We start from the raw sequence: 24,124 nt of genomic DNA on the forward strand, positions 1-24,124 counted from the left end.
TTGTGCGTGACTCATAGCCTGGCTGCTTCTGCTCCATGCTGATCTGATGTCACTGGACCTGTGATAATGGCAGAGAGAGAGACAGAGACGGGGAAGCCTCTGCTCCACTCCATAAAAGCACATGAAGATGACCCTGGTTAAACTAGAGAGTGGAATAAGCTGTATAAACAGCTGATGCCATTTAAGTGTGTGTATTGAAAGGGTAATGGTGGATTGATGAAGAGCACATGGTCTTGTTGCTGTCAGGTGCATGAGGAGTGAAACGCACGATTTGACACCTGATTTGGCAGCTGATTTTGTGCGTGAGAGATTGATGTATGTGGTAATGAATGTATCAAAAACCTGCGAATGATGTGTTCTCAGGCACTATATGGAGGTATGTTGGCAAAAAAGACTTATATAGTACCGTTCAAAAGTTTGTGCTTTTGAAAGCTCTCATGCTCACCAAAGCTGCATTTATTTGACCAAAAATACAATAAAAATTTTAATATTGTGAAATATTATTGCAATTTTAAATAACTCTTTTCTATTTGAATATATTTTAAGATATAATTTACTCCTGTGATACAAAGCTGAATTTTCAGTGTCACATGATCCTTCAAAAATGTTTTTTTTTTTTTTTTTTTTTTGCTCAAGAAACATGTATTATCAATATTGAAACAGTTGTCAAGCTTAATATTTTTGTGGAAACCGTGACTTTTTTTTCAGGATTCTTTGATGAATAGAAAGTTAAAAAGAACAGCATTTATTTGAAATAGAAAATTAACATTAAAATGTTTCTTAACTGTCACTTTTTATCAATTTAATGCATCCTTTCTGAAAAAGTATTATTCATTTTAGTCATACTGAGCCCAAATGTTTGAAAGAATACCACAGAAAACCTATGTTATCCAAGTTAAACTGAATGTGATTAGATAGGACTATGCACTGCAAAATGGAAAAGGACTTTGTAAAAACAAACAGACTTCGACTTCAAACTCGACCATTATAGTCTTTCTCGCGAATGTATTAAGCTTATAAGCCAATTATTTTAATGAATCAAAATCAGTCGCATTAATTAGCAGTTCTTTGAAAATGTATGAAAAAACCTCTGATAGATCAGTTGAAAGCAGCAAATTCATATATAAATATAGATGATAAACTGTTATGAACCAATTTCTCACTTAACGTAAGGATTCTGTATCGCATGAATGAAATGTTTTAGATCAGATTATGGCGTAATGTGACATCATGGTTTATCAAATTACTTACTAAACAAGGGAGTTTCAGACAGTCTATAATAAATATGCATGCCTCATTATGTCTTGTGTACATCCATGTTGTGATGTGATCTGAGTGCGCGTGTGAGAGAGATCCCCAGGAGTTTGCTTGATTCTGGCATGCCTCTACTAATCCTGCTTTTCTCTTGAGGGGCTCCTTATTCTCGCCGACTAGCTCTCCCCATGCAGCCCTCTATTATAACAGCACGAGGGAAACACACACGCGCGCCTGTCACACAAGACCTGCTCTTAAATCACCAGCCTCCAAATAGAACCGCTCTATTCTCCTGAGGCCCATTGCAAATGCACCATTGCAATCTCACCGTCTTATGCTCATTTCTATCTCCCCGTCCTTCTATGTCTCTTCATCCTGCCATTTTTCCATACCACACCCCCTCTCTTTTCCTCATTTCTTTGTTCTCCCCCCTTCTCACTCTCTCTCTCTCTCTCGCTCCCTCTCTCTCCCTGTCCTGTACGCCTCTGCAGCACAGCACTGCTGACGTCAGCAGCTAGGAAGCCCTCTGTAGTTCTTTTGAGCCACAAATAGACACCGACTGATAAAAAAGCACCAGTATGCTAAAAATAGCACTGCGTGCCTTCGCCGGGGTCCTGATGGGAAAAGAGAGATGGGAGGAGAGGAGAACAGAAGGAGGGGAGGAGTCGAGGGGGATCTGTCTTTCACACGCTCATTTTGACACACATTCTGCTGGAATGTTCTAAATACCTGTGTGTGTGTGTTTGTGTGTGTGAATGCAGATGAGGGATTGCGCTAACAAGCAGTCAGTGTTCAGCAGAGTGGAAGTGTGCATAACCGTAAAGAGGAAATTAGGACATAATCTTGAGTAAACGTTAGAGAGGGAGAGTGAGAGTGAAATGAGATGTTTTTTGTGCATGTACTGTTTCTTAGAGCAGATCGATGTGAGAGTAGAAGTACAGCACTTACAGTATGATTCACCAAGTCTTTATCAAACTATTCTGGGTTGATCCACAAAAATTCTACATTTTTATTTTAAATAAGTGATTGATTCTTATTTAAAAGCATATGCAGGGGAAAACACGACGCACATAAGTGCCATGAGGCTGCAATGCTTCAAAAATGGAAACAAGGGCACATCTGCAGTGACATCTATACCACAAAACTCTGATTTTGCTTCAGCACCCAGATTATACATTAGATGTAAAGTGGCAAGCAGACACTATATCAAAACCTTTTACCGTACGAGAGTAAACAAAAATGTCCTCAAAGCAACATTGACTTTTATTATTAAATAATACCCTCGTTAAATTTGATTATTTGCATGTTTTTCCATACTGTCTGAGACCAGAACAGATCAGTTACTCACCTGTTGAGAAACATTGGTTTACACTTGTTCAAACACACACAGGTGGGAGCCTGCCGGGACATTTTACAGCCTGAATAAACGTTATTTTACACCATCTTAAATAAGGCCACCCACCAACAATATAAATTCCATGAACTTTATATTTTTGGGGAATTCTTATGCAGAGGCTCAGAAAACAAGTCCCACGCTAATGTTTAATGTTGCTCTGATGAAGATTTTAATTGACGTAGAATTGTTTTTGTTGGCAGATAAGAGCAGACATGTTTTAGTACAGCTTTTATGCAAACTTGTAAAAAAATGCAGTTGTTAAAAATTAAGATGCCTCAAGAATCATTTATTGAAATCAAATAGTGCAGCGCTTCTCAGCCTTTGGAAATATAGGCCCCACGTATTGTATACGGACGTATATTAAAGTTATTTTCTCTGGCATCTCTGCTGTAATTATGACAATGCTGCTTATTTTCAATAAATGCTGCTTATTGTTGATTACGTTAAAATACTGTTATTAATATATAGTTTATGTAATTTAATGATTATTATTATAATAATTTAATATTTTCAAATAAATTAACCACAATTAATTTTGTGATTTCAGAATATTCTGTAAGTTTTTCAATAAAAACAATAATTATTGAGGGGAAAAAATTCTCAGTTTACATCTCAATTATTATTATTTTTAATAGCATTTTAATTAAGTTTTTTTTTAACATTTTTTATTAAGTCATTCTCTGGCTCATTTGGAAGTTTGCTGAGGCCCCCCAGTGGGCTCTGACCCCTTCATATAGAACCGAGTAGTGAGGTAGTACTTAAACATTTCTTCCCTTATATCGGCACCTGGGTGTCAAGCGTTTAACTTTCCGTGTCTTTCCTTGAATTTCCCTAAAACATATAATGTTTGTCACATATTAGGGATATTTTATGTGCAGTATGTAAACACTACCTCTTTATGACAGTAGGACAAATTGAACAGATTGTATTGTGGTTCCTCACAGCTTCATTTTAATTTGCAACCAATTAAGTTATGGCATCTAGTCCCACTAAGGTTCGTGTTGGTATTTAGTAACTCGCACGTTGTGTGTCTGCCTTCGTAAGGTGTTTCGGCGGTAACTGATGTGTTCAGCGTTAGCTTTGGGAATTGGCTCCCTCGAGGCGGCGGTTAAATGAATAGTATTTGCGTCTACGCGGTGGAACAAGCGAGGTGGGTCTGGCAGTGATGGGTGGGGGTGTTTTGTGTGAGCGTAAAAACGACGAAGGGGCAGCACTTCATCAGAGAAGTGACTATTTCATTACAGTCGCTGATGAACTGTATCAGTGGGGCTGTCGGTAACTGAGCGATCCAGAGGAATAAACTCCCACTACGCATGCATTTTTGTGTGTATTAAAAACCGAAAACAAATGAAAACACAAGACAGACTGTGCTCAGCACTTTGGGCCGCATCACTCTTAATATTTTTAATCGAGTGGGAAGCCGCAGTGGGCTCCATCCAGATGGGCCTTTATCAATTTATAAAAAAAACAAAAAACAATGTGTGGGAACACTGGCTCCCACAACATCCATCACTTGTAGGCACCACAAGCGCATTAGAGTGCTTTCTGCTGACCGAATCCTAGACCCAGCTCTGGCTCCTGGGGAGAAGGGTCAGTCTCAGAGAGAAAGAAGAAGGGATAGTAGGGAAACCAGGCGTGGTATTCACAGGGGTCAAGTGCTTCCTTTGGCGTTTTTCGTGTTTTAGTTTCAAAAGTATCTTCCTGAACTGCTAAATTTAAAGGGATAGTTTGCCTTAAAATGTAAATGCTGTCATCATTTATTTACCCTTATGTTGTTCCAAACCTGTATGAAAATGCAATGGCAAATTAATTGATTATGGATAAGTTCCCTTAATATATACGATGGAAAACCATAGATCTAATGGGACATATAATGTAATTTTACAGTAAAATACAGTTTAAATGATCTGTTTTTTTACAGTGAAAAACCATAAATTGACATTACCTGCATTTCCTGACACTTGATATTTGATGGTTCTACAGTTAAACAATTGTTTCTTTGTATTTATTTTTGTTGTTGTTATCAGTTATGTATATTAGGTTTTTATGTTACCTCTTATGTTGTTAAATGAATATTTATTGCATTATTTTATTAGTATTGTATCTATTATTATGTACCTCAGCTTATGGGAAAGCTATGATTCATCACTTTGATCATGTGGCTTTCTCTTCACCACTTGTGTACATTATATACAGTGAGGAAAATAAGTATTTGAACACCCTGCTATTTTGCAAGTTCTCCCACTTGGAAATCATGGAGGGGTCTGAAATTGTCATCGTAGGTGCATGTCCACTGTGAGAGACATAATCTAAAAAAAAAAAATCCAGAAATCACAATGTATGATTTTTTAACTATTTATTTGTATGATACAGCTGCAAATAAGTATTTGAACACCTGAGAAAATCAATGTTAATATTTGGTACAGTAGCCTTTGTTTGCAATTACAGAGGTCAAACGTTTCCTGTAGTTTTTCACCAGGTTTGCACACACTGCAGGAGGGATTTTGGCCCACTCCTCCACACAGATCTTCTCTAGATCAGTCAGGTTTCTGGGCTGTCGCTGAGAAACACGGAGTTTGAGCTCCCTCCAAAGATTCTCTATTGGGTTTAGGTCTGGAGACTGGCTAGGCCACGCCAGAACCTTGATATGCTTCTTACAGAGCCACTCCTTGGTTATCCTGGCTGTGTGCTTCGGGTCATTGTCATGTTGGAAGACCCAGCCTCGACCCATCTTCAATGCTCTAACTGAGGGAAGGAGGTTGTTCCCCAAAATCTCGCAATACATGGCCCCGGTCATCCTGTCCTTAATACAGTGCAGTCGCCCTGTCCCATGTGCAGAAAAACACCCCCAAAGCATGATGCTACCACCCCCATGCTTCACAGTAGGGATGGTGTTCTTGGGATGGTACTCATCATTCTTCTTCCTCCAAACACGTTTAGTGGAATTATGACCAAAAATTTCTATTTTGGTCTCATCTGACCACATGACTTTCTCCCATGACTCCTCTGGATCATCCATATTGGTCATTGGCAAACTTACCACGGGCCTTAACATGTGCTGGTTTAAGCAGGGGAACCTTCCGTGCCATGCATGATTTCAAACCATGACGTCTTAGTGTATTACCAACAGTAACCTTGGAAACGGTGGTCCCAGCTCTTTTCAGGTCATTGACCAGCTCCTCCCGTGTAGTTCTGGGCTGATTTCTCACCTTTCTTAGGATCATTGAGACCCCACGAGGTTGAGATCTTGCATGGAGCCCCAGTACGAGGGAGATTGACAGTCATGTTTAGCTTCTTCCATTTTCTAATGATTGCTCCAACAGTGGACCTTTTTTCACCAAGCTGCTTGACAATTTCCCCGTAGCCCTTTCCAGCCTTGTGGAGGTGTACAATTTTGTCTCTAGTGTCTTTGGACAGCTCTTTGGTCTTGGCCATGTTAGTAGTTGGATTCTTACTGATTGTATGGGGTGGACAGGTGTCTTTATCCAGCTAACAACCTCAAACAGGTGCATCTAATTTAGGATAATAAATGGAGTGGAGGTGCACATTTTAAAGGCAGACTAACAGGTCTTTGAGGGTCAGAATTCTAGCTGATAGACAGGTGTTCAAATACTTATTTGCAGCTGTATCATACAAATAAATAGTTAAAAATTCATATATTGTGATTTCTGGATTTTTTTTTTTTTTAGATTATGTCTCTCACAGTGGACATGCACCTACGATGACAATTTCAGACCCCTCCATGATTTCCAAGTGGGAGAACTTGCAAAATAGCAGGGTGTTCAAATACTTATTTTCCTCACTGTAGTTGCAAACATATTTTAGTATTTTTGTTATATTAACATCAGTTAATGAAATGTTTTTTTACTCTAAATTTCAAGTTCAATTTTTTAAATATTTCTTCCATTCCATATTGTTTTATGTTCTGCATAAGAAAGAAATTCAAACAGGTTTTTAAATGACATAAGGGTAAGTAAATAATGGCAGAATTTTAATTTTTGAGTGAACTAGGTCTATCCCTTTAATGTTGCTTTCTCATGCAGATGTGTCTCGTTGGCAGGAAAAGCCCCCTTTCTCTTCCTCTTTCTGTTCCTGATGGCAGTGCCACTGCTAAACAGCTGTCAGCAGACACCTGGCAACTGAGAGATGTTTATAAAATGGGCCACTGTTGAAAGATCTGTGCTCCTGTGAACATACATGCACACATATGTCGCTCGTTTCTCAAGGTGTTGCATGATATTTTAGCATAAGCTGCAGAGCAGGATTTAAAGATGCCTGAGTGTATTTGGGTTAGTCTGCAAGCTCTAACTTGTGGATGTTAAGCAACGGCTTGCGTGTGGGCTGAGGAGGGGGATGTTACATGATTGGCCGGATTGCAAAGCGGTTTAGATGACGTCTAATGGCCGAGTCCAAAAGTAAAGTGTGTGTGTGGATGTTTCAGATCAGGTTATTTGGGATTATTTGGTCTTAGACTGGGTAAGGGCTGAATGTACTTTGTGGTGTTTGTGTGTTAAAAGTGTGTGTGATCAGGATGATGGGGATTATTAGCTCTGAGCTGGAGTGCTGCTGGTCTGAGATGGGCTTTCACCTTCTGAAGTCCTGCTGGCTTTACACTCTCTCCCTACAGGAATTTTGGCACCGATATGCCACACACGGCATCTTTGTGTTTGAGCCTTTTTTCTGCAGTGAAAATGCCGTTTCTCACTGTGGCTTGTGGTTTTTGCACTGGCCGCTTTCAACCATGCCCTGTAGGGTTCCTGTGTGTGAGAAGGGAGACGCAGTGTGTTGCGTGTTGGCCGTAGCTCATTGGACAAACAAAATGTTCACACCTCTGTGGGTTTGACTTCATAACCTACCCTATTTTTTTCTCTTCCAAAAATACACAAACAGAGGAAGTATAAATGCACCAAGTGGTTGTAACCTTGTTTTTTTTGTCTCCTGAAAGAGTGATGTTAGTACTTCCTACTGCGTGACAAACTGCTCATGTTAAAGATAGACTGGTGTTTATTGTTTTCAGCAATCGGCATCTTAGATGTTCAATCTCACGCTTTCAAGGTTATGATGTGACGCATGCTTTTCCTGTCCAGCTGCATTTTTAAAATACAAACATTAATGTGAACATCTCATCGCCCTGTCACTTCTCTACTTGCCCTTTCAAAACATTAGGCCTTTAATTTTGGACTATTATTCATGCCGTTTTAAAAATCTATCTGTTCTGAGTTCAATACAAGTTAGCCTAAACTCTTTGAACAGTTTCTATGACCATACCTGATTACCAGAGAAAATAAATTTGTCTCATACAGCAGTTTGTTAAATCAAACAAAAACAATTAGATGTAATCTTTATTGTTAAATCTATTTGTTGGTTATCGACCAAAACATGAAATTATACCTATACTCACCAAGTACTTATGAATATATTTTAAAATTTAATTTATTCCTGTCCAGTTTTCAACCGCCATCACTCACATGATCCTTCAGAAATCATTCTAATATGGCTGGACCACAAAACCAGTCACATGGGTCACATTTTTGAAATTGAGATTTATACATCATCTGAAAGCTGAATAAATAAGCTTTTGTTAGGATAGGACAATATTTGGCCGAGATACAACTATTTGAAAATCTGGTATCTGAGAGTACAAAAAAATTAAAACATTGAGAAAATTGCCTTTAAAGTTGTCCATTTATGTTCGTGATTGTGCTGCATTTACTCACAAAAATAAATGTTTTATATATTTACGGTAGGAAATTTACAAAATATCTTCATGGAACATGATCTTTACTTAATATCCTAATGATTTTTGCATAAAAGAAAAATCGATAATTTTGACCCGTGACTGGTTTTGTGATCCAGGGTCACATATGTTGATTTGCTGCTCAGGAAACATTTCTTCTTCTCAATGTTGAAAACAGTTGTGCTACTAAATATTTTCCTGGAAACCGTGATGCATTTTTTTCATGATTCTTTGAATAAAAAGTTCAAAAGAACAGCATTTATTTGGCATGACTGACAATTTTCAACTCCCGTCATGACCATTTTTGCAAGATACTCAAAAGGAAGAGACATGATACAACTATCCACAAAATATTGTTGATATAGAGACACATACACCCACAGGAATAGTGAACCGAAAACTAAACGTTTATCCTCCTTGAATGGTAGCTCCACTGCGGAGCGGATGTTTAAATCTTAAATAATACGCATTCTGAACAGGTGAATTGAAATAAGCAGCAACAAAGAAAGTAAGCGTCGCATTTCTGCTCTCTGAAATATTTTGCCCTATAGATTTCTATTATGAATGTTAATGCAATGCATGAATGTTAATGCAGCTTCAAAGTAAAATGATTCTGTAAATGTGAATAATGTTATATATGTGTGTCCTTTCTTGAAGGTGATTGTTGATACCCCAACCAGCCCCGTGACCAGTGGTTTACCTTTGTTTTTTGTCATCACAGTGACGGCCATCAAACAGGTTAGTTGAATTATGTTCTGTTTATGCCCCTGTCTGCTCTTTTCATCCTTTTCGAACTCTTTTCTCATTTCTTTCTCGCTTTTTATTCACCTGCCGCCTCTAGTTTCTCTGGCTATCGCTAAAGCACTTGATGTTTTATAGCCGTGTGTCACTGCTTAAATAATGCCGACCCCAGCCGGACCCCAAAGTCCATCTCGCACGCACAAAACAAATGATCCGAGGGCTTGTCACAACACAGGGGTTCTCTCACAGCTTTAGATGTATTGTTTTAGGATCAACTTTTTCCACCGGCCTGCCGCAAGCTTTTTAGAATCGCACAATGGAAGGTGGACTTCCTTCCAGATCTCTGTGGCCTCACACTGAGAGGGGCTCAGGCCTTAATTGGGCTTTGAAATAAGATCCCAGGGGGCCCGTGTGACCCCAGCCCACTTTGACTTCAAATGCCTTGACTCCCTCAGCTCATTCACGTAGTTTCTATTATTAATACAGGCCTGTTGTATGCAGTGAAAACCAGATTCATTATGTGTGTATTTTACAGAGATTTTTTTTTTTTTTAGGGATGCCCCGGACTAAAGTTTTTTTCTAGTCGACTAGTAGCGTTCATTTAACCCATTAGTCGATTAATCGCATGTTTATATTAATTAAAATACTTAAATATATACTGAGGAGAATACTAAACCATAATGAGCTTTTAATAAATATAGGCGTAATATATTTCCAATTCTGCTTTCGAGTGCACGCATTAAGCTACCCGCGCATCCTGTTTGTTTTCTTTATTTTTATATATTTTATTGTGAGTTTACACAAACAAAAGTAGACCCGACTCGAATGGGGTATTACTGTTATCTGTATGACCAAAAATGGAGTATTTTAAGTTGTTTCTGCTGTTGTCAGGGAAAAATGCAAGTGATCGCGCCGGCGCCTCCATGTCATGCAGTAATCGCAGTATTACTTCCACACTCCACACAAACACTTGGATATGCGCCTAATAATAGCGCGCATTTATCTAGGTTAACTTTAGTGCGAGCAACCATGTAAAGTTGCTACTTGAATGTTTCAAATGATAAGCCATATTTGAGGTTGACGGATGATAGGCGAATGTTTGGATTTCCTGCCCGACATACGGTAATTACCACAAGGACCCACCATTTTTTTTCTTCTGCAACTAACCGTCTAATAAAATTTTCGGTTGACTAAGCCTCTTCTAGGTCACTAACGTTTAGTCACTAGTAGGGGGCAGCTCGAATTTTTTGCATGTGAGAAATGTATTAGACTGCCTCAGTCCTCATTTGACCTTCTTCTGTTTTCACACACACCAGCATACCGTTCTCACATTCTCGGTATCTCTTCAGGGTTATGAGGACTGGCTGCGGCACAAAGCAGACTACGAGGTGAATAAGTACCCGGTGACGGTGTTAGAGGACGGGCGGTCTGTGAAGAAGGAGAGCGAAAAGATCAAGGTATCTTTCTGTTGCTACACCCTTGCCAAGTTTCTCATATAACATGCACCGTGGGAGCAGGGTGTGGCACGCTGCCATACTTCACATGTGGAAAAGAAGAATGCCCACTAGGGGTGTTCACAGCTGGGAGTGTTTCCTTGCTGTATATGAAATGGAACAAATGCGCTGTACACTATGAAACCGTTAGGGTCAAAGACGTTTGGAAGTGTTTGCCAATACTGCTAGCTAGCTGTTAATTAATTGTGTTAGAGATGATTTTTGTAATCCATTTTGTAACATACATTACCATTTAAAAGTCTTGTTCAAATAAATGCAACCCTGATGAGCAAAAGATACTTCTTTCAGCAACATTGTTACTATTAACAATTATATACCCAAACACACTCACATACTGTATTAATACTCCTTACCTACACAGGGCTTGACATTAACACCTGCCAACCCGCCATATGCGGGTGGATTTCAGCAGTTTCGTGTAACGCAGTCACTCCTACTAGCCACTTTGACGGGTTGAATTTTATGTAATATACATTTTCATTTGTAGTCTTTTAAAAAAGAATCTGAAATAATAAACTAAGTGCAATCTAGTGTTGTCAAAAATATAGATTTTTCGATACATATCGATCCTGAAATATCTGAAACTCTTTCGTGGGAGACACAATACCAGCTGCGTGTTCTCACTCTCTCATCTCTCAGAGAGTGAGTTGACACACAAACCCGTGTCCATTTACTCACTTGTTTCATTTGCTCTGGATGAATATTGTTGGTGTTACAGGGCTTGAATTTCGGAGTGAGATTGGGGGTATACAGCATAATTTTACTCATTCCTGCAGATTTTGTGCTCACACCCAAAGTGTGGCACCACTAGCCTTTCTTGTTATATTTTTTTTATATATATAAATATCCCTAATATTAGTACATCAAGTGGCAACCCAGTATGGTACTAAAATTGTTATTCATGAGTAAATGTTTTTTCTAATCAAACACTGACATTTATTAATATTACTATTAACTTTAAGGCCAAAAATGCAAACTTATTAACGTGACATAAGAAAAAATTTAATTTTGTAAAAAACAGAAAAGCAGCTAACATTAGCCTGTACAAATCAAGTGTGGATGTAGCTGTGTTATATTATTTGCTTTTACATTTTAAAATTCTATATTTTTATTTGGTGATTTGCATGTTGAATCCGAACAAACCTGCAACCCACCTGTTAAAGAAGCAGAATATTCGGTTGTAGTGACTCGACTGAGTGTTGTGTGTGTGTGGTTAATGTCGAAGTGTTTCTGCTCAGGTGGGCGATGTGGTTGAAGTGGTGGAGGACGAGATCTTTCCTTGTGACCTGATACTTTTGCAGTCCACTCGAGAAGATGACACTTGTTTTGTCACCACAGCCAGCCTGGATGGAGAATCCAACCATAAAGTGAGCTTTTACACCTCTTACTAAGTAACCACATGGGCACAAATATGATTTTCTTGATATGATTATTGATGTTATTTTTAAAAAGCTGTCTCTCTGCTTTCCTTGCTCTTTTAAATAAGAATCACCTGGTGTGTTTTTTGTTTGTTTTTTTGTTCAAATATAAACCGAATATGAAATATGGATTCCTTTACTTTGCTTTAGTCAAACTCTTTAAGTAGGTGGCCCAGATCTCCTCGTCATCATCATCATCATCATCATCATCATCATCATCATCATTCTTCTACTCTTCATCTTTCTCCCTCTTCCATCCTTGTGCATTTGTGTGTTCAACGCGACCTGGAATACTAATTCGCCTGTCTTTCCCTCAGACACACTACACAGTGCCAGACACAGAGAAGGACCTGCAGGCTCTCTCTGCCACCATTGAGTGTGAACAACCCCAGCCTGACCTCTACAAGTATGAATACCTTGATAGCACAAACACAAACCTAACAGAAATCTCTTTCACTGCCACCAAAACATGAGGCATTGCGAGCGTACTGCAAGAAAATCTTTTTTGTAACATGTTGGATCCAGTTTGATTTCAGATCAGCAGTTAACAGTGTGGTTCATGGAACAGTCAAACACTATCTGGCCTCTCCGCTTGAGTAATAAGAACAAACAGACCTTGAAACAAACACAATCTGCAAGTTCAGAGAGGCAGTCCAACTGTAATAGCAGTTTTTTGACTCCAGCACCCCCTATCACTAAGCACATAGCCTTTATAGCCTTTATAGCCTCTTTAGGTGGAAGAACATTTGCATTTCTGATTTCTAGAGCACCAGATGTCGCCTGCTAAAATTCAGTCTCTAAAAAAACTAAAAAAACTTCAAAGGGCTGTTGCCAATATGCCAGACTGTTGGGTCATCACCAATGAGCATCTTCCTTGTAAATGGTTCACTTCGTACAGGGCTTATTTGCATAGTGTACTGTATTGGAATACAGATATTATCATCAAGCCTCTATAATGGGGAAGGAGTCTATACAAAATAAACGCTAATGCACGTGCATGATGACGTCGGTAATTTCCCGCCGTGGCCCGTGGCTGATGAATGTTTTCAGGTTGACCTCATCAAGTAGTCTTGATTATATATTCATGTTATGTCTGCGCAATCGTTCAACCTTTTTCCGTATGTTTGTATTTGAGAGAACATGAATAAGCCTGCTTAACTGTAGCTTGTTTGCTTTTCTGCAGGTTTGTTGGCCGAATGCACATTTACAAGGCGGACCAGGAGCCAGCAGTAAGGTGAGACTGTCTTTGGTCTGATCCCATGGGCCCACTATATCCCACAGTACCTCATAGCCACTACAGCTCTGTCTTTTCCCTTTGCATTAGCCTCTGATCATTATTCCATCGACCCGTAACGCCATAGCAGCATTAAAGTAAAGCCGGCCTGGCAACTTTTCAAGCCCTGCACGCCATTTGTCACTGGGCCGTTTGAAATGTTTTTATGAGTCTCTATGCCGTGTCCTTCACAAGAGCGGGCTAGGCCAAACTTGCCTACATACTTCCAGCAATGCTGCTCATTAGGAGCCACTTTAACGTGGGATTGGATGCCAGAATGTGTCTTTATTGACATAATTGTTCGTTTTTATGGTTTAATTTAGATCTTTGGGCCCAGAGAACCTTCTCCTCAAAGGTGCTACGTTGAAAAACACCAAGAAGATTAATGGTAGGTCCCGGCACCATTTAATTAAAGGAATCTTTTGACGTCGACGAATAATATTCACCCGAATCATTGCCTTTTCTTTTAAAGGTGTCGCAGTATACACAGGCATGGAGACAAAGATGGCGCTCAACTACCAGGGCAAATCTCAGAAACGATCAGCTGTTGAAAAGTGAGTGACGAGAGCAGTTTTATACCCCAGTGTGCAGTAAGGTTCAAAATATTGATTTTCGGATTATTAGCAAAGTTCATTTTAATGATCCAATATTGATTTTAAATCCTAAGATCGATCTTTTAATCTATGTCTGTTTTTTTTTTTTTGGTTAATGTGGAAATAGTGTCTCCAATCTTAACCATTAATTGTAACATTAGTTAAAAATTCGAGTGAATCAAGATAATATGAATCAGAACTTAACTGAATAAATTGTTTTCCAGAGTTTATATAACCAAAATATATTTAATTATCTTTATGCAGATATTTTATTTATTGATTGTATTTATTTATTTATCTCCTATAATAAGAATATTGACTGCAACTATGCATAATAAATAAATAAAAAATACGCAAAAGAAATTCTTAGCATCTTATTTTGATGCGTTTATGTGTGGTTACATGATTAAGTACATATGATATGCGTTTCCTCTTTTTTCCAGATCCATCAATGCCTTTCTGTTGGTGTATCTGTGTATCCTCATCAGTAAAGCTGTGGTGTGTACTACACTAAAGTACGTATGGCAGAGCAAAGACGGTCAGGATGAGCCATGGTACAATCAGAAAACGCAGAAGGAGAAAGACACTAATATGGTGAGCAGTCTGTGAATTTCACATCTGACCGATTTGAACATGATTGCATGAATCAATTAGCAACTCCCTCTATATCATCAGTCATTCTTGATGCAATTAATATAAATTACAAGCTAATCTGGTCTCTGGTGGCTGTGGTCAGCTCTTACACAGATCATACTTAATACATCATAATTAGGAAATAGCTTTATGTTTAACCTCCATGTTTCTTTGCTGTTCCAGACATTATATTGGGCTTTGAAGAGACTGAATGCAGGTTTTCTGTCTTTATTTCAGTATGTGAAGATGTTTACAGACTTCCTCTCCTTCATGGTCCTTTTCAACTTTATAATCCCCGTGTCCATGTACGTCACTGTGGAGATGCAGAAATTCCTGGGCTCTTTCTTTATCACTTGGGATAAAGACTTCTTTGACCCGGAGATCCAAGAGGGCGCGCTCGTCAACACTTCGGACCTCAATGAGGAACTTGGCCAGGTTATAGACAGGATTACTGTGGCATATCTGACTCAAAAACCCCCCCAAAAATAATATGTAAATGTGTTTTAGTCTGAACGGCCAAATGAAAGTAAATCATGACATGAACATAATCTGAGCTGTCCCTGGCTCTTCCATCGGCAGTGAGGTCATAGATCATCCTTGGCTGGTTATGCAGATGATTGCTCTAAATTACAGGCCATGCTTCGTTAAACTGATTTATGCAAGCAGACTGTTTTTGTCACAAATTAATTGTCCGTTCTTATCGTTGGACTCTGTTAATTTGGAAAGGAGTGCTGCTTTATTGCCTGGATTTATAATTGGTAAGGTCAACATTTGTCTGCACCCTGCAGGTGGAATATGTATTCACAGACAAGACGGGCACGCTGACCCAGAACAACATGGAGTTCATCGAGTGCTGTATAGACGGCTTCCAGTACAGAAACGGAGACGAGCTGGACGGCTTCACTGTGACGGACGGGCCTGTGAGTAAACTGCAGCAGAAGGCTGGACTGGTGAGTTACACTCATTCTGAGACCCAAAGGACCTCAGATGGGATTGATTTTACACTTACGGATCGTGTTGTTGAATGTGTTCACCTCAGTATGTAAACTGACTGCAAACCTTTTAAATTATGAATCCTCTGAGGCTGAGATATAAACACAAAGGCAGTAAACATCAAATCGTTTGTGTTGGCAGGCTTTTTTAGGACTTAAGTTATGTGGATTAACTCCTTTTTTATAATACACTAATATGCTCCATAAACGGATGGTCTTTTGAGATCACTTCCTCTTTCTCCTTGCCCTTGTTAGTTTGTTGTGCATATGATCTGTATACTAGGGTTGTCACAATTTTAGCATTCAGTACCAATACCAGTGAAATTTTACGGTTCTCTACCAATTTTGATGAACTAATGTTATTGAACTACCTTTATTTAACCCTTTAAGTCCTTGTGACAAGTTGTGACATATACAAAAGTAAAGAACTCCAAAACTATAGCAAAGAGAGTCAAAAGGTAGGTATCGTTTGATAGAAAACGTTTAGTAAATATACATTTTTATTTCATTTGGGCATTTTCATGCTGAGAAACTGCTGATAAAAGACAAAAAAGTGTGCTCAATGGACATTTTACATATCTTTCTTATTTGACATGCAATAACTCAGGAAGGAAATAAGGTAGGAGGACAATTCTTTTTTTGGTGAAGTTCCCCTACATGCGAGCTGCATCTAGATCCAATTTTGTGGTGATAGCATAAAGTAATCAAAAGTTACAGTGTTTGGAACCAAGGTAGCTGTTTTATTCAGCCCTTGACACCTGGAAGACATTTTTTTAATTGTTGTTTCCAGACATACACAAAATATAATATCTTTATATCTAAGTGTTGGATCTAAAGTTTTCGTCAAAGCCCAGACTAGTCATGCTTGTTGTATTCGACTCCTTGAGACCTTTCAAATGACGTATGACTCATGACTATCTGAGCAGTATGATGTTTTTATCACATTGCAGTACATACTACAATAAATATTTCATAAATTATGAAAGCAATTTTTATTATTTATCAGCAAATTACTCAGCACTACTTTGGAGTTAATCAAAGTTCAGACTCTGCTTAGTAATTTAATTATGGAAATTTAATATTTTTTTTTTCTTTGGGTTTAAAGGGTTAAAAAGTTAATTACATTAATTACATTACATTAACACTACCGTTAAAAAAATTCGGGTCAGTAAGATTTTTTTTTTCTCTTGTGTTCATCAAGTTTGATCCTAAACTTTTGAACGGTAAAATAATATTATAATAATATATTATATTATAAATATTAACAAATGAAATGAAAACAATGGTGAAAGCTAAATTATTCAATTATTTACCAATTAGCTTTCATGTTTAAAGGTACTTCAAGTTTTTCCAATTGTTGAAGTAAACATTCACAAATATGCATTTTCATAAGCAGCTTGTTATTTTTCTGTCTGCTAGGAGAAAGAGGAGTTGTTTCTGCGGGCCCTGTGCCTGTGCCACACGGTGCAGGTCAAGGAGGACGGAGCGGAGGAAACCCCTGGGGACCAAGTTGATGGTGTTGATGGGATGTTTCCCCAGCCAGAGGAGGAAAGATGTTTCATCGCATCTTCTCCTGATGAGATCGCACTGGTCAAAGGAGCCATGAGGTGGGACCATGATATGCAGTTTTTATTTCTTCTTGTGGCTGATAATGGTGGGATCGCTGGCACTTACTGACTTAACTTTTATTCTGTTTAGATATGGCTTCACCTTTCTTGGTTTGGAGAGTAAGAGCATGAAGATCAAGAATAGGCAAAATGATATAGAGGAGTAAGTTATGATCATTGACGTCTCATCAAACACAATATTATTGCTAATATACTTCTTCAGTTCTTACACCCATGGATGTTTTTTTAAACCTGGAGCGTGCCTGTTTTGCGTATTTCTACATATTATTTATCTAACTTTTCAGGTATAAATTGCTCCATGTCCTAAACTTTGATCCAGTCCGACGGAGAATGAGCGTCATTGTGCAGACCAAATCAGGTGAGCTAGAGATCATTAGTGATGCTTGCTAAGGCTTTTGCATATGCAGGGTTAGAGATTTGAATTGCATAACTTGTCCTGCACCATTTCTGCTGTTGACATGAATGATAAATTAAACCATGTGACTTGAGGTGAAGTGACCTTTTTAGAGATCATTAGTAGATGGACTGAGCAGGAAAATGCCATAGTTTTACATTGAAGCTGGAACCCAAATACAGCTTGAAATTTTCTTTCTTTCCTTTATCAACCAATAGCTACACAAAAAAATTTTTTATTAGTTAGATTTTTTAAATTAAATTCTTATTAAATTCTAATAATTTAATTTAGTTCTCATTTTTTCCGTTTTTTTTATTTCTGTCACAGTTAAAATGCTACATATTATCACATCAGAATGAGTTGTTGTTAAGTTAAAAATATATATAATTTATGCAAACAGTCTCTGACTGCTCAGATCACCACAACCACTTAGCAACTCCACAGAACATCTTAGCATTGTGGTTGTGAGTTTTGCAGATGATGTAAGAAGCAAGTTTATGTTGTAATCTGTAACTCTGAATGTCTCTCACCTGTCTCCTACTGTTTATTTAGGGGAGATGCTGCTTTTCTGTAAGGGAGCCGATTCCTCCATCTTCCCAAGAGTCAAACCAGAGGAGGTGGAAAGGATTCGGTTGCACGTTGAGCGAAATGCAACGGTACAGTAGATTCCAGAATGTTAATGTATTCCGGTGTCTTTCATTTTCAAGGATGTTATGACCATATTGACTTTTTAAATATTGAAAAAGCCTAATTGTGTGTTTTCGCTCACCAGGAGGGTTACCGTACACTGTGTGTAGCCTTTAAGCAGCTGAGCGCTGAGGAGTATGCCGTGGCAGACACTGGGCTGAGGGAGGCGAGACTGGCTCTTCAGGACAGGGAGGAGAAACTCATGGCCATTTATAACCAAGTGGAGACGGGCATGAGTTTGATCGGAGCGACCGCTGTAGAGGACCGGTTGGTGACCTAAATGGCTATTTACGCCATGTTTTTGTCTCAAAGAGAAGCCCTGGATAGCTTAACATCTTAACATCTTGTGTCCCAGACTTCAGGAAGAGGCAGCGGAGACCATGGAGGCCTTGCAGGGTGCAGGGATGAAAGTTTGGGTGCTGACGGGGGACAAAATGGAGACGGCCAAGTCCACCTGCTATGCCTGCCGCCTGTTCCAGAGGGGTACGGAGCTACTGGAACTGACTGTGCGGACACTGGAGGATGGGAGGACAAAGCGCGAGGAGAAACTTCTTGAGTTGTTACGGGACTACCATAGAAGAGCAGTGCAGGACGCCCCACCAGTCAAAGCTGGGGTCACTAGGTCAGACCCTTGACCTCTTAATGGCTTTTTAGTGAATAATATTGAATATACCTGCCAATATTGAATTTATACTCATTTTCCCTATTTGTACATTTTTGACTACGTGTCACCTATTGGATGTTTAAAAACATGAATAAATGTAATGAGAAATATGGTATTGAACTAACTTTGTAAAGTTATGATGCCTAAATTCACTTGTAGCATTTTAGACAATTGTTTTGAATTTTGATTTGTTTTATTTTTTTTTTATTTAGACGAGAGTTTTAGTATCTGCCATTTATCAGGTCTCAGTCATAACATGAGCATAATTATAGGCTTATCGTATCAGCCAGAATTTTAATATGGGTGTATTTAATTACCTAATTTACTGTCATTTTTGTACCACAGGAGTTGGTCTACATCAAACCAGGAGTACGGCTTCATCATAGATGGTGCTACGCTGTCGTTGTTGATGAACCCACCCCGTGATGCAGATGCCTGCCTGTACAGGAGCCTCTTTCTGCAGATCTGCCAGAACAGCACTGCCGTCCTCTGCTGCCGCATGGCACCCCTGCAGAAAGCTCAGGTCACACCTGCAGGCTGACACTTTGGCACCTCTTTATGGTGCCTATAATTAAATGCACTTATACTTTATGAATTAGTTGGCTAAAGTTGGCTAAACTCTTTTACTCCCTTTAGATCGTGAAGATGGTGAAGAATTCCAAAGGTTCCCCAATCACTCTCTCCATTGGCGATGGGGCCAATGATGTTAGCATGATTCTTGAGGCACACGTGGGCATTGGTGAGATCTCATTGTGCATACAGGGAAATTACTGTTAAAAAGTTTGGGCTCAGTTTCTTTTCTCTTTTTTTTTTAAAGAAATACTTTGAAAGAATACTTTCATTCAGCAAGACACAGAAGATTTGTATGTCAAATAAATGCTGTTCTTTTAAACTTTCTATTCATTAAAGAATCCTTAAAAAATGTATCACAGTTTCCACAAAAATATAAAGCAGCACAACTTTTTTTTTCAATTTGGAAAATATTAATAAGTGTTTCTTGAGCACTAAATCGCCATATTAGAATGATTTTTGAAGGATCATGAGACAATGAAGACTGGAGTAATGATGCTGAAAATTCTGCTTTTCCATCACAGGGATAAATTATATTTTAAAATATATTCAAATAGAAAACAGTTACTTTAAATTGATATACTATAATTATTTTTTGATCAAATAAATGCAGCCTTAGTTAGTATAAGAGATTTCTTCCTAAAAAGTAATCAAATCCTACCGACTCTAAACTTTTGAATGGTAAGTGTACATTATTAAAGTGTACATATCTTGCTCAGGATTTTGTGGTGTTGGTGGTGTTGGTGGTGTTGGTGGTGTTGGTGGTGTTGGTGGTGTTGGTGGTGTTGGTGGTGTTGGTGGTGTTGGTGGTGTTGGTGGTGTTGTTGCGATGGAATGTGATGGTGTTGTTTGTTCTATTGTGTGTTCAGGTGTTAAAGGAAAGGAGGGTCGTCAAGCTGTGAGGAACAGTGATTATGCCATCCCTAAACTCAAGCACTTAAAGAAGCTTTTGCTGGCTCATGGGCATCTCTACTATGTGCGCATTGCTCATCTTGTCCAGTACTTCTTTTATAAGGTACATCTGGCATCCAGTGACCCGTGTTTCAATCTATAAATATAAAGGTAGTTATTTTAGTGACTCTTTTAAACCTTTTTTTCTCTTCTCTCCCTTAGAATCTTTGCTTCATATTACCTCAGTTCCTTTACCAGTTTTTCTGTGGATACTCTCAGCAGGTATGTGCAAATAAAGGACCTGTTAGAAGACTGCGTCCCAGCAGGTCCCTCTGCCTCTGCTCTTGACTTTGCGTCTTTCCTCTGCATTTCTCTCTGCCCTTCTTTGAACTGATATTTATATATATCAGTTGTGTCCCATCTTTTTCCTTCTTTCTCCTGTAGTATTGCCCTGTCACTTCTGCAATTGATAAAAAAAATATATATATAAAAAAAGATTAGAAACAGCTCTTAACCAGTTCTCAGCTGTGATTTCCTGTTATTGTTCTAATGGATCTTGATGTCACATTTTCCAGCATGTGTTTTGTATATTAAGAAACCATTGCATGTGGCCACACAGTCAGATTGTGTGCATATGTGTGATGTCCTTATTGTGGTATTAACCTCCCCGGTGCCCCCGTCCTTTCCCTCGCTCCCCTTCCCAGCCCCTGTACGACGCAGCCTATCTGACGATGTACAACATCTGCTTCACCTCCATGCCCATTCTGGCCTACAGCCTGCTGGAACAGCATATGTCCATCGAGGTTCTGCTGGACAATGCCACCCTCTACAGGTGCCCGTCTGCACTGCAACTCTTCTGATTATTTCATTTGTACCATGCTGTTGCTGATGTACTGTGTTTTTATCCTTCTTACAGACAAATAGCCAAAAATGCCATGTTACGCTGGCGCCCCTTCCTCTACTGGACAGTATTAGGAATTTTTCAGGGTCTCATGTTCTTCTTTGGTGTCCGTTTCCTGTTCAGCAATCCAGCACTGCAGGATAATGGGCAGGTTAGAGCTGGTTTGCTTTTTAAAATTGGGCATGAAACAGGAGTCGCAATAGTGACATACTATATCCGTGTGAAATGACTTCTCGAACAAAATTTTGGATGGGACTTGATTTTGTCTATCGGGAATTGATTGGCTTGTTGGATTGTTGTGGTTTGCTATTGCTATGATGTCATGTGAGTGACAGGTTGTCCCACCCTCATACAAATAAACGCCTCATCAGAGAAGAGAAAATATGTTACAAGAGGGAGGGGGAAGTTCTTTTGATTAAAAGGTTACAAGGGCACCTGAATAATTATTTTTTTTTTAAATTATGTTCACAGATAAATAATGAATAATACTACAATATTCCATGATTTAATGGTGACTTTAAAAACTGTATGAATGAAAAAGCGGGAAATGTATTTGATTTACTCCTTCCTTTTACAGGTCTTCGGAAACTGGTCTTATGGAACAATTGTCTTTACAGTCCTTGTTTTCACTGTGACATTGAAGGTTGGTGGCTTGATTAGTTCGTCACAAACTTCTAAACTATAAAAGAAGCATCTCAGATCTTCATTTGTCAGAGACTGACTGTTTCCCCTCTTCCAGCTGGCTTTAGACACGCGGCACTGGACGTGGATCAACCATTTTGTGATCTGGGGCTCATTGGCCTTCTATGTTTTCTTCAGTTTCTTCTGGGGAGGCATCATATGGTGAGGAAACGTTAAAGTCTCCAAAGTCCTTTCTTCTCTATTAAGGGCACGCTTGATTTTGTCCATCAGGAATTCATTGTATCGTTGTCGTTTGCTAATTGCTGCGAATCTCATGTGAGTGACAGGTTGCAGGAGGGGAGGGATAATTACCCAGCCCTCGCGCCTGTGCACACGTCATTAGAGAACTTTTCACTTTTTAAGCTGACATTATATTTGTAGTTAAAAAGGATGCAAATAACTTCAACATATTGAATTGTTAAAGAGTGGATTTCTTTACTGATAATTCAGACTACAGATTGCGGTCCACTAGGGATTTTCTTTTGTGCTGCTTCCACTGTACAGCTCTGATTGTGGAATGAAGCAAATATAATATCAGTATTGATATAATTATCAGTAAAGATAAATTAAATTAACCTACGTTTAATCGCATGAGTTAACTTGTATAACGCTCTTGTTTTTTCTCACACTCTCTCTCTCTCTCTCTCTCTCTCTCTCTTATTTTCTAGGCCGTTTTTGAAGCAGCAGCGTTTGTACTTTGTGTTTGCTAACATGCTAAGTTCAGTGTCTGCCTGGCTGGTTATCATCATCCTCATTCTCCTCAGTCTGCTGCCAGAGCTCCTTTTGGTGGTCCTCCGCAAGCCCAGAGGCCCCCATTCACGACAGGTATACTTCTCCCTCCCATTTTTACTCCTCTCGGACTTCCTCAACTCTTCATTTCTACCATTTCCATCCTATTCTCCCTTTTTCTTCCTGATTTACCTTCTCTTCTGTTCTTCTTTCATCTTCCACCGTGTCCTAACCAGGCATGACGTGACGCAGTCATGGCCAATTAGAAGATATTTGATGTTTAATTCACAGTTATGTTGACCAGGATTTTAGGACCAGTGTAGGCAGGCAAAATGCACTGTTGCTTGGTGTGGTCATGGCTGGTTAGCACATAAACTCTGATTGACATGGTAGAGAGATGGTTTGTGTCATTTTGTTGCTTTATCACGTCACACCTGTTTAGGACACGTAGTCACATTTAATAATCCCCTGTACCCCCAGCCTTTTAAGACCTTACTTTTTTTAAATTATTATTATTCTTAAACTCTGTCACTTCTCAAGTGTCTCTTTTCCTTACTTCCCCTGACTGTCATTGACTTTTTTCCTAACAGAACTCTTGCCTTGTTTCAAAGCTCTGAACAGTTTGGATTGTTGGGGTTGGTCAAACAGACAGGAAGTCAATCAGTCTAATTGTTACTATCACTCTTCTTCGATGTCCTTTCCTGTAGCTTTTTGTCCCATGTATCACTCTGACATAAATACTTGCATCACTCTGTGCTGTTGTCAGTGGCTACCCAACCAGCTAACATGTTAGCACACAGTTAGAATCTATAAACAATAATTAGACCCCTCCAGTAATTTGAATTATTTAAAGGAAGTGAGCACCCGCTGTAGGGAGTCGCTAATGTTTGTGACACTAATTAAGCAGCCTTTCAGGCCAGAGATGAGCATACGGTGCTCATCTGCCCCCTGCTTCCTCACAGGTAGGTGTCGCTTCCCTTCCAAGAATGCCACGTGTCAATTAAAATGGCTAACGGGGAGAAATTTTGTTTCATTGATGTCAATGTGATAATGATGTCAGTTATTAAATTGTGAACTTTAATAATGGTTTTATAATTATTCCCTAATGAACTCCAATAGATGAGAAACATGGTCTTTGTTGACCAATGTAACTTGTAAAATGTGAAACGAGACATTGTGTGTGTAGAGGTTATATCACAAACCTACTTTGTATTACAGGTCCCTAGAAAGCCTGAAAACATGAATAAGAAAAAACATAATTACTCTATTACACTCCATTAATACATTGTAAAGCATTTTTTTATTAATGACTGCAGCTTGTTGAAAATGCTGTGAAAAGTATTTGCAGTTCAGACATTATGCAAATGAGCAGTGATGCTGGCTTAAAGTCAAGCTCTGCTGAACTTAGTCACACCGTCAGCTGTTATT

The 24,124-nt window shown here is 38.9% G+C and overlaps 1 protein-coding gene across 3 annotated transcripts in view; it reads left to right on the top strand.

Moving 5' to 3' along the window:
* The window catches only part of atp11c (ATPase phospholipid transporting 11C (ATP11C blood group)), a 62,404-nt gene that overhangs the window by 29,585 nt on the left and 8,695 nt on the right, over nucleotides 1–24,124 (top strand). For all 3 annotated transcript variants that reach the window (XM_084132550.1, XM_084132551.1, XM_084132552.1), the window contains exons 4-28: nucleotides 9,045–9,125; nucleotides 10,478–10,585; nucleotides 11,881–12,009; nucleotides 12,378–12,466; nucleotides 13,244–13,294; nucleotides 13,657–13,721; nucleotides 13,806–13,887; nucleotides 14,370–14,520; nucleotides 14,797–14,994; nucleotides 15,348–15,509; nucleotides 16,971–17,158; nucleotides 17,250–17,321; nucleotides 17,464–17,537; nucleotides 18,126–18,229; nucleotides 18,346–18,527; nucleotides 18,616–18,882; nucleotides 19,270–19,447; nucleotides 19,561–19,663; nucleotides 20,364–20,509; nucleotides 20,608–20,667; nucleotides 21,090–21,217; nucleotides 21,302–21,437; nucleotides 21,864–21,929; nucleotides 22,026–22,129; nucleotides 22,636–22,792. In XM_084132550.1, coding sequence (XP_083988676.1) covers nucleotides 9,045–9,125; nucleotides 10,478–10,585; nucleotides 11,881–12,009; nucleotides 12,378–12,466; nucleotides 13,244–13,294; nucleotides 13,657–13,721; nucleotides 13,806–13,887; nucleotides 14,370–14,520; nucleotides 14,797–14,994; nucleotides 15,348–15,509; nucleotides 16,971–17,158; nucleotides 17,250–17,321; nucleotides 17,464–17,537; nucleotides 18,126–18,229; nucleotides 18,346–18,527; nucleotides 18,616–18,882; nucleotides 19,270–19,447; nucleotides 19,561–19,663; nucleotides 20,364–20,509; nucleotides 20,608–20,667; nucleotides 21,090–21,217; nucleotides 21,302–21,437; nucleotides 21,864–21,929; nucleotides 22,026–22,129; nucleotides 22,636–22,792 — 3,081 coding nt within the window. The remainder of the gene's footprint in view (nucleotides 1–9,044; nucleotides 9,126–10,477; nucleotides 10,586–11,880; nucleotides 12,010–12,377; nucleotides 12,467–13,243; nucleotides 13,295–13,656; nucleotides 13,722–13,805; nucleotides 13,888–14,369; nucleotides 14,521–14,796; nucleotides 14,995–15,347; nucleotides 15,510–16,970; nucleotides 17,159–17,249; nucleotides 17,322–17,463; nucleotides 17,538–18,125; nucleotides 18,230–18,345; nucleotides 18,528–18,615; nucleotides 18,883–19,269; nucleotides 19,448–19,560; nucleotides 19,664–20,363; nucleotides 20,510–20,607; nucleotides 20,668–21,089; nucleotides 21,218–21,301; nucleotides 21,438–21,863; nucleotides 21,930–22,025; nucleotides 22,130–22,635; nucleotides 22,793–24,124) is intronic.

This window comes from Abramis brama (genome assembly GCF_963993115.1).
Source record: "Abramis brama genome assembly, chromosome: 13".
In the NCBI taxonomy this organism is placed as follows: domain Eukaryota; kingdom Metazoa; phylum Chordata; class Actinopteri; order Cypriniformes; family Leuciscidae; genus Abramis; species Abramis brama.